Below are 9,541 nucleotides of genomic sequence, written 5' to 3' on the forward strand. Positions count from 1 at the left end.
TGGGATACCGCCCGGAGGCCAATACCGTCAATTTGCAGCCACACTAATCCTAATCCGATATGGTAATACCAATTTTAGCGCTACTCCTCTCGTCGGGGAGGAGTACAGAAACCGATTTAAAGAGCCCTTTATATCGATGTAAAGGGCCTCGTAGTGTGGATGGGTACAGCGTTAAATCGGTTTAACGCTGCTAAAATCGGTTTAAACGCGTAGTGTAGACCAAGCCTTAGAGAGACCAGGTGGGTGAGATATTATTGGGCCAACTTCTGTTGGTGAGAGAGACAAGCTTTTGAGCTTACACAGAGCTCTTCTTCAGGTCTGGAAAATGTACTCAAGTGTTTCAGCTAAATACAAGGTGGAACAGATCTGTTAACTATTTATGGTAAACAATGTGTTCCAGCTTGTATTTAGCTGTGACATTGAGTACATTTCCCAGACCTGAAGAAGAGCTCTGTTTAAGCTTGAAATCTTGTCTCTGTCACCAACAGAAGTGGGTCCAATAACAGATCTTACCCTACCCAACTTTTGTGTCTCATACATAATTTTGTTAGTTCAATATATAAAACAAGATATTGAGAGACAGAAGAGATGTAGTCCACCTGGCAAGTGATGTGGTCTCAAAACGGGTCAGGGGCGCCAGGTACTCCTGAGTTTTAATTCCTGCTGTGCCACTGTCAATCCCTTTGTGGCTTTGGGCAAAAATAAGTCCCTCAGCTTACATTTCCCTCATTATAAAATGAGGATAATAATGCACTTTAATCAAAGGATTGATATTGTTTATTACTTTACAAGAAAGAGGAAAATGGTTCTTCCATTCTGAGTATTGGGGCAGCACTCTGCTATCTCCACTCAAAAAGTCCCAGTCTGATTAGAGACTTTTCAGATTTTCCAATTGTCTGCAAAGTTACTAAGCAGTCGGATCTCATCCTTGATATAAATGTTTAAAAATCAGCAGAGGTTGAAAACAAGGAGTTAGACCAATTAGATTTGGCCTGTTTTACATTAATGGAGTTTTCATTATATAAAGAGAACAGTACTTAGATACAGAGCCTACTTTCAGACTTAAAGAACATTTACTTCTGTGCACAAGGGAAATGTAACTTCTGCAGTAAATCCCTATCCTATACCACCACCCATACCAGGAAAAGAGAGAGATGGTGGTAGAGTATCTGGCAGCATTAGGGTTTAGGGAGGACTCTGCAGGAGGGATGACCACATGGAGCCTTTCATATCTGCCACCAGTCCCAGATGCTGAAAATGCATCTGATGACACACACACAGAGGTTTTTCCTGAATATGGTGTTTTAGGGATGAAATATTGACTCCAGTGAAGTCAATGGGTATTATGCCACTGACTTCAATGGACCAAGATTTCATCCTAGGTTACTAGAGCTGCAGCTACAGGTGGCCTAAATCAGGGGATGTAGTTGTGTTTCTAGCCCATTTGATTTGATTTTGAAGCTCTGGGAGGAGTACCCCTGATTAGCATCTGCACTTTGGAAGGACTGTGAGCCATTTCAACCCAGCCTCAAGAAGTGGACTTTAAGAATTAAAATCACTTTTGATCACTTGCTGCAACAGCTGCACAGAGGAAATTGTGGTTTAGAGATGAAACAACATTTGGTCTTACATATTGCTGCTCAGTTTAGGAGTAAGTCATACAGTATATCTGCATTAGGCCTGAATACTCTCAACACCTATTTCCTGCTAGAGCAGTGGTCCCCAACCTTTTTGTCTGGCAGGCGCCAGACGAAGGACCATGGCAGCAGTCATACATCTGCCAAAATGCAGCCAAATTTTGGCGGCGACGCCTCTTGATGACGTCGCTTGTCAGTGCCAAGTGGTGTCATCCAGAGGTGTCGCCACCAAAATGCCGCCAAATTTCGGTGGCATTTCGGTGGATGTTCGACTGCCGGCCAGGACGCAGGCGCATTTAGATGCATGGGCACCGCGTTGGGGACTCCTGTGCTAGAGGCAGCAGGATGGGGTTGAGCAAATCCTGAGTTACTCAGGATGAGATGTGAAGTAGCCATTGCTCAACTGGCTTTTTCCTTGTCAGCGTCCCAGTACAGGATTTTACTCACTGTCAGTAAGCTGCTCTCACCTCATACAACTGATTTTGCTGCTTCTTTTTTATTTTAGAGTCCCAACCCATTACTCACTTTCAGTGTTAAGACTCATGACCGAATATATTACATGGTTGCTCCAACGCCAGAAGCCATGAGGATATGGATGGATGTTATAGTTACAGGAGCAGAAGGCTACACTCACTTCATGTTATAATAAAATGGTGCAAGAGTTCATTCACAAGGCATATTGCAATAACCTTGTACATTAATTTAGCCATATGCGAGTGAATTTGAAAAGCCATATACAATATTGATAACTGTCACAAGTATTCTTCTCATGATGCGCACACAAACTTTCAAAATCAAAGATTTTATACACACAAGTGAAAGTAAGATTATTTGCTTCTTTTAGTTGATCATTATAATAGCAAAAGAACTAAAGCTATTGAAAGTGTCATAGTGTTCTGTCATGGGTAATCAAGTCAACTTAAGTATGGTATGTTGATTCAATAGTAATTTCTTAAAAATTCTATATAGAAGATGTCTTCATAAATACAAACTAAACAGTTTACAGAATTGTTTGTGTGTGCTTATTGGTATGCAAACATTTTAGTAACGGAACAGAACGGTATAATAGCATATATTTTTAATATGCAGTATTTGACATTTATAGGTAATTAGATGGCTTTTTAAAATTTTTACTTATGTATTTTATTAAAAAAAGAAAAAACCCAAACATATCAGCCTACTATACATGTAGTTCTTGTCTTAGTATTCTAAAATACTACAGAGCCAAAGATTTACATGATTCCTGTATGAGAATGAACTCAAGTTGTGAGCTGTGCTCAAAATGTCAAAATTATTCCTAAATTGTAATATAATTCAATTGCTACAGTATTCTGTACATTTAAATTACCAGTTGCATAAACTGTATGTGTAAAATCACTTATATAAAGCACAACAAAGAAGCAATAGCTTCACAAAGATGGTCTCTCTCACAAGGTAAAACTGAATGGAGACAAGAGTATCAAACTTAACTTTGCGGTAAGTTTTCTGTATTGTCTCTGCAGGAGGCATTGAACTGATTCTCTGGCTTGTTCCTGTAGCAATTTCTGTTGTATGGAGTTCAATCCTGCCATAGATATGATTCTAGTCTAAAGCTAATGTGCTGAAATCAGTGGGAGAAATCTTTGCCCAATTGAAGTCTGCATGAAAACTCCCATTGACCTCAGCCAGTGAGACTGTTCAAAGTATACACTGGCATAGGGTAGAGCACAAAGAAAGGCAAGTTGTGAGAGCCAATACTAAAACAGTAATATAAATAAAAACTTTTAAGTAGCAAACATGGCAAAGACCTATTTTTTCACGTATGCTCCTTGCAAATGTTCTTCCATTTAAAAACTGCTTTCTAGTCCTTGACTATTGTATCAAAATAAATTATTATTGAATAAAACCTGGACTTCAGGCAAATCTTCAAATAGTTCCTTGTTTTAATATTCTGGATTTGTAAGTGGATTTATCATTTAATTAAAGAAATCACACTAAAAGCAAAGAAGAAAGTGGCTTTTGATTAAACCACATGTGGCTCTTCAGAAGTTAATATGCGGCTCCTTATATAGGCACTAACTCCACGGCTGGAGCTACAGGTGCCAACTTTCCAATGTGCCGGGGGGTGCTCACTGCTCAACCCCTGACCCCACTCCACCCTTTCCCCTGAGCCTGCAGTGCCCTTGCTCCTCCTCCCTTACCCTCCCCCCCCCACCCCACCCACCAGCATGCCACAAAACAGCTGACCAGGTGTGGGGAGGGAGGGGGAGGAGCTGATCACTGGGGCTGCCGGTGGATGGGAGGGGCTGGGAGCAGAGGAGCTGATGTGGGGCTGATGACATATTACTGTGGCTCTTTGGCAATGTACGCAGGTAAAGTCTGGCTCCTTCTCAGGCTCGATTAAACAAATTAAAATCTGAAAGCAGAATTATGATTGCAGAAAGTGTTGCACTTTTAAAATCCTATATCTGGCATGAATGAGTATGAATTTGTTTTATTTTATTTTTTTGTGGTATGCACAGGTCACACACATGGTTGCTCTAGAATTATTGTATTAGTTTTGATGTGCGCCAGATTTGACATGATGAATCGGGAAAGATGGAATTTATCACCAGGAATATTTTTTATCTTTAATTTCTGTGCAGATTACAGCTACAAGAAACTTGTAATCTAATGATTTTAAAACATAAAAACAATACCAGAAAATAGTTGCTTTGAGTTATGTAATTACCGGTATATTTTTTTTCTGTGATTGTACCTTGATTTTACTTTAATGTATGGTTATACAAGTTTTCTAATAATGATTTTTGTATCCTGCATGATGCGATTAAGACTTCTAAATAAATGTTTTTAAAAATGCTCGTTTTTATTTTTAAATATTGGCCTGATTTCTGATTGTGAAGCAGTCTTGCTTTTCTTATCAGCATAATCATTTCCATTGCATATAATTAATATTGTTGACAAATGCAAAAAGTAGTTGAAATCTGATGATCCAATATTTTTTTTCAGAAAAGAACTGTGGAACATACATCTTTAAGTATAGGTGTATGTTGTACCTTTTCAAGAGTACTACCTGCCTACATTGCATGTGCATATCTTTCATTAACCTTCCTTCCTTTTGTAATGAACCTGAGGGTATGTCTGTACTACCCACTGGATCGGCGGGTAGCATTCGATATATCGGGGATCAATTTATCACGTCTCGTCTGGACACGATAAATTGATCCGCTAATTGACACCCGTACTGCACCTTGGCAGGAGGAGTAAGTGCAGTCGACATATCTTAGTTCGAACCCCCTCCCTCCAGTGTAGACCAGCCCTGAGTTTGAGAGTTATGAATTGCCAGCCCTTAATTTTTATTTATCCACAGAACAGGAACAGCAGAAATTCAAGTTTTTTTTTCCCATGCTTGAAGGCAGAAGATGTTAGTTCAGTCTCTATGGCCTATGTACTCCTTGATTCATCTGCTGAGACTCTATAGAGTGGTGGGTTTTGTGCTGTGGATGCTTAAAAGCTGGACCAAAACTACCAAATTTATTTTATATAAACCCTGAAAAGGGACCCAGGCATCTCATTAAAAATCCAGTTGGCCGCTCTCAGTTGGGCAGACAAGTTCCATCCTCAGCAGCTCCGCAAGGCTCCTGGGAAGCAGTGGCAGCCTCTCCAACTCCCAGGCAAAGGGGCTGCCTAAGGTAGGCAGACCAGACTGCAAGTGTGAAAAATCAGGACAGGGTAGAAAAAGACCCCCAAATCAGGACTGTCCCTATAAAATTGGGACATCTGGTCACCCTAGCCCAAGGGGCTCTGCGCACTGCCAAAGCCCTGAGCGCTGACTCCACAACTCCTACTGGCTGGCTGTAGAGTGGCACTCAGGGTGGCGCTTGCAGGCAGGGGCAGCACGTGGAGCCCCTCGGGCAGCCCCTTCACTTAGGAGCTGGAGGGACATGACGCTCCTTCCTGGGAGCCATGATCACATGGACTTCCTCTGCCTCCGTCCTCCTGAGGGCAGCACTGTCTGTACCCCATACCCTTTCTCATGCTTCAAGCTCCTGCCCCAGCCCTGAGCCCCCTCCTGCCCTGTGATCCCCTTAGCCCCAGCCTTGAGCCTCCTGCTGCACCCCTACCCCCCATCCCAGAACCCACATCTCCAGCTACTGCCACCCTGCACCCCAACCCCCCTCCCAGCACCGCCTGAGCCCTCACCCCCCCCATCCCCATCCCAGCACCGCCTGAGCCCTCACCCCCAAATCCCCTAGCTGGAGCCCTCCCTGATGCCCTTGCCCAGTGCAATTGAGTTAGTAACTGAGCATAGGGGAGAGCGAGGGACTGGGATGGAGTCAGCAGGTGGCAGAGCAGGGCCTTCAGTTTTCTGCAGTTAGAGAGTTGGCAACTCGAGGGGGGGCGAAGGGTTTTCTGCAGGGAGCGAGGCACACGTTCCCCCGGCCTAGGACTGGCCACGCGACCCCCGGCGCTGATTGGCGGCGCCTGCGTCTCTGACGCGATGAAGATTCCCCCCTCCCCTCCACCCTCGGCCGAGTGGGCCAGTTCTCCCCGCTCAGCCTCAAGGCGCATGCGTACTCCTCCTCCCCGCCCCCCTGCGGGAGGAGGTGCATGCGCAGTCCTTCTGTTTTTGGTCACCTTCCGATAATCTGGTCCTTTAGCGCCCACGCAGCGTCCGTATCGCGTTGGAGGGCGCTCTCTAAGCCAGGAACGCAACAACGCATGCGCACAACCTGCCTGTCTCAGCGAGGCGCATGCTCAGTGCTTCCCCGCGCGGCCGAGGAACGACGAGGGCGGGACGTTCAGCCCACACGGGGCAGTGCGCGGCCGGGACATGGCAGCGGTGGGCGGCGGGGCTTGGGCGCTGTGGTGGCGGGGCCTGACCCGCGGCAGGGCCGCTGCTCGCTGCGCAGGGTCAGGGGCCGGCCGCGCCTCCCTGCTGCGGTCTCTAGGGCAGCTGCCGGGTAAGTGCGGGGCCAGGCCGTTATCTGCGCCCAGCCTGGCTCAGGCGGCCCCGGGGGCGGGGCCTGGGCGCGCTCTGCGGTGACGTGGGTGCTGCCCGCAGCCCCGGGGGACTCACGTGCCGCCGCAGGGGGCTGGGTTGCTTTGGAGGAGCTTTGTCAGCACATGATCGCTGTGACTCCCGCCTAGCCCTGCTGCTGGGGGTGTCCGAACGCTTTTTGGCCCTCCAGAGTTGGATGACACTTGTTTTTGCTGCTCTGCTGCCAAAACCCGTTGGTTTTTCCCAGGAGCGTTTCATTTCTGGAAGTAGCTACCTGAGGTACGCTGTAGCGTTCTTGGCCCACACCGCCAGCTGCCCAGGGTTATGGGCTCAGGATCATCCGTGCCCTGGCGTGTGGATCCTGAGAGGTGGCAACCCTAATCTTGATCTTCTTGTGGACTGTCGTGCGGCGTGTTATGTGGGCATGCATACATACATACATGTAATGTCCTTTTCAGAAGTGCAGCTTTTTCTCAGTGCATGGTGGGGATGTCAGGGCTAGAGGGCTCATGAGAAAGGTGTTAGGCTTCAGGCCTCAACTTGAAGACTGTTTCAGTCAGCCTTAAAAACATAAGAACGGCCGTACTGGGTCAAACCAAAGTGTCATCTAGCCCAGTATCCTGTCTTCCAACAGTGGCCAATGTCAGGCACCCCAGACGGTGTGAACGGAACAGGTCATCATTAAGTGATTCATCCTTTGTCACCCATTCCTAGCTTTTGGCAAACAAAGGCTAGGGACACCATTACTGCCCATTCTGGCTAATAGCCATAGATGAACCTATCCTCAATGAATTCATCTAGTGGTTTTTTTTTTTAACCCTGTTATAGTTCTTTTGACATGTAGCTAAGGTCCAACCCATTCTGCCATTGCCTTGTCATCTGTTCATGGTGTGTCTAGGCTCAGCATGCCTTCCTGAGGATCCCACTGCCTTTGATGCTCCACCTTGATCTGTGTAGACTTCCCCTAAGGCGCTGTATGCTGGGTTCAGCTGACTGTAGCTTGCTTTAATAAATATTAAAAGCAACCATGAGCCCTTAGGAAGCTGTTGTCCATGCCTTCACTGGAGCAAAGTTTGCAAGCCCTTGCAATAAAACAGTAAGGGGAAAAGGTTAAGTTGTTCACATAGTATTTCTTGAGATATTTCAAATCTGTCACTCCAGCAAATGGCACCAAAATGATCTGAAACAGACTTAGCTTGTTTACTGCTTAAGTATTATCACCAGGCTGTACAGACAGACCCCGTTACATTGTTCTCAAACTGAGTTAGCTAAATTTAAAACTCAAGTTCAAATGCAATTATTTGTCTGGCCAACATCAGTAGATTGTTGTTACCTGTATAACTGTTTCTGAAATTGGTTGAAATATAATTTAGTTTGTGCAATCCAACCATATTGTTTCAGCAGAATCTGAGTTCTGAACCAGTTTAGCAAAATCAGTCTGTGAGCCTGTTGGATATAGAGGCTGTAGAGAACTTGATTTTTGAATAAATTATATACCACTTAAACTGGAGCTACAACTGTGAACAAATTTAACTGATTTACTGGTAGTTGTTCCCCTTCCCACATGGGACTGTCAATACCAATACAAACTCTTTTTGTACTGAGGTAACTGCATCCCCACTTACACCGCTAAACCATACCAGTATAGTTAAAGTGGTGCAATTGTCTAGCACTGCATAGACAAGGAGTGTAAGAGTATTGGAGTGTTCCTTTGGCCAAAATTCTTTTTCCTTTCCTCACCCCTGTTTTATACACTCCTCTCCCATAGATATGTGTTGTGCTATATACTGGGCGTGGAGGTGGTGCTCCCTCCCCAGGCCCTGCTGGGCAGAGCTAGTCCAACCCCTGCCAAGTCTTGCTCCCTTCCAAAATAGAAATCAACTATGCCGAAGGTCCCCTGCCCAGTGGCCAGTGCTAAAGCCCCAAGCCTGCCCTTCCCTCTTCTGCCTGCTGAACCCTGGAGTTTTCATAGAATGTTGCAGGAGCTCAGAAAGAAAAAGGTTGAGAAACCCCTGATATGGGTGATTTGTCTAATGTTAACTAAGCCCTCTGACTTAACTGTTCTAATATGTGCAAGACAATGGAATTTTTTCAAACCTCAGTAACTTGCGGATAGTGGGACAACATGAACTATAGGAACCATTTGTGTGTCTGCATTGGCAAAAATCCCCCAAACCACACAGTGAGGAATCTGTACCTATTTAGCAGATGATAATTAGAAATTATCTAAGTATACTCTTTTCCAAGCAAATGCACATCTGACAGACTAAATGCATCGTTATTGTACCTCCAAGCAGAAATAGAATAAGAGACAGAAAAAAAGACGATCACAACAGAGAGATACTTATCTTCACTGTATACCATGAATTTTAAGCAGCGTTCATAGTGGTAGTATTGATCTTAAAAACTTGGAGGAGGACAGGAATGATAAATTATCAGAATCCTACTGGACAGAAATGGCGTGCAAACGTGATAGCCTTTTGTGCTACACACTTTCACGCGTGTATTGTTCCAGATGCAGCCTTCAGTTCAAACATAAAGGTGACCCCAGCATTCAGTATCTCCTCCGTCACATACCCTCTGTCTTTTTGATAACTGGATTCTTGCTATTATAGTATGTGGAGAGAGAGAACCAGATATTTTTGCTTAGGCTTTTTAGCTGACATGATAAATGTTGTCCTCTTTATCTGAGAGATCGATCTGACAACTCCAACTAAAATGCTGGTTTCATCCTGGTTCTGTACAATAAATAATGGCTCCAAGGAATCATTATAGTCCATCATGTCATCTTAGGTACATGATAGTGGCTTTCCACTTTTTCTATAGATGACATTGGAACTAGAGAACGACATTTAAATGACATTGAGGAACTGATCACTCAGTTCTTCTTTGAGTGATTGCTCATATCCATTCCAGTAGGTGT

The 9,541-nt window shown here is 44.8% G+C and overlaps 2 protein-coding genes across 10 annotated transcripts in view; both read left to right on the top strand.

The window, feature by feature from the left end:
- PHLDB2 (pleckstrin homology like domain family B member 2) overlaps positions 1-4,476 on the top strand; it is a 90,227-nt gene extending 85,751 nt beyond the window's left edge. For 7 of the 9 annotated variants that reach the window (XM_032804443.2, XM_032804446.2, XM_075072656.1 and 4 more), the window contains one exon: positions 2,143-2,792. In XM_032804443.2, the coding sequence (XP_032660334.1) occupies positions 2,143-2,283 (141 nt within the window). In that variant the 3' untranslated portion in view covers positions 2,284-2,792. Of the gene's footprint in view, positions 1-2,142 lie in introns of all 9 variants that reach the window. The other 2 variants (XM_032804449.2, XM_032804452.2) reach the window with 1 other exon arrangement.
- A 1,781-nt stretch (positions 4,477-6,257) lies between these two features.
- ABHD10 (abhydrolase domain containing 10, depalmitoylase) overlaps positions 6,258-9,541 on the top strand; it is a 14,587-nt gene continuing 11,303 nt past the window's right edge. Inside the window, 2 exon segments of the mRNA XM_075072678.1 lie at positions 6,258-6,440; positions 6,442-6,580. Of these exon segments, the coding sequence (XP_074928779.1) occupies positions 6,339-6,440; positions 6,442-6,580 (241 nt within the window). The 5' untranslated portion in view covers positions 6,258-6,338.

The sequence above is a fragment of the Chelonoidis abingdonii genome, chromosome 1 (assembly GCF_003597395.2).
Source record: "Chelonoidis abingdonii isolate Lonesome George chromosome 1, CheloAbing_2.0, whole genome shotgun sequence".
Lineage (NCBI taxonomy): Eukaryota > Metazoa > Chordata > Testudines > Testudinidae > Chelonoidis > Chelonoidis abingdonii.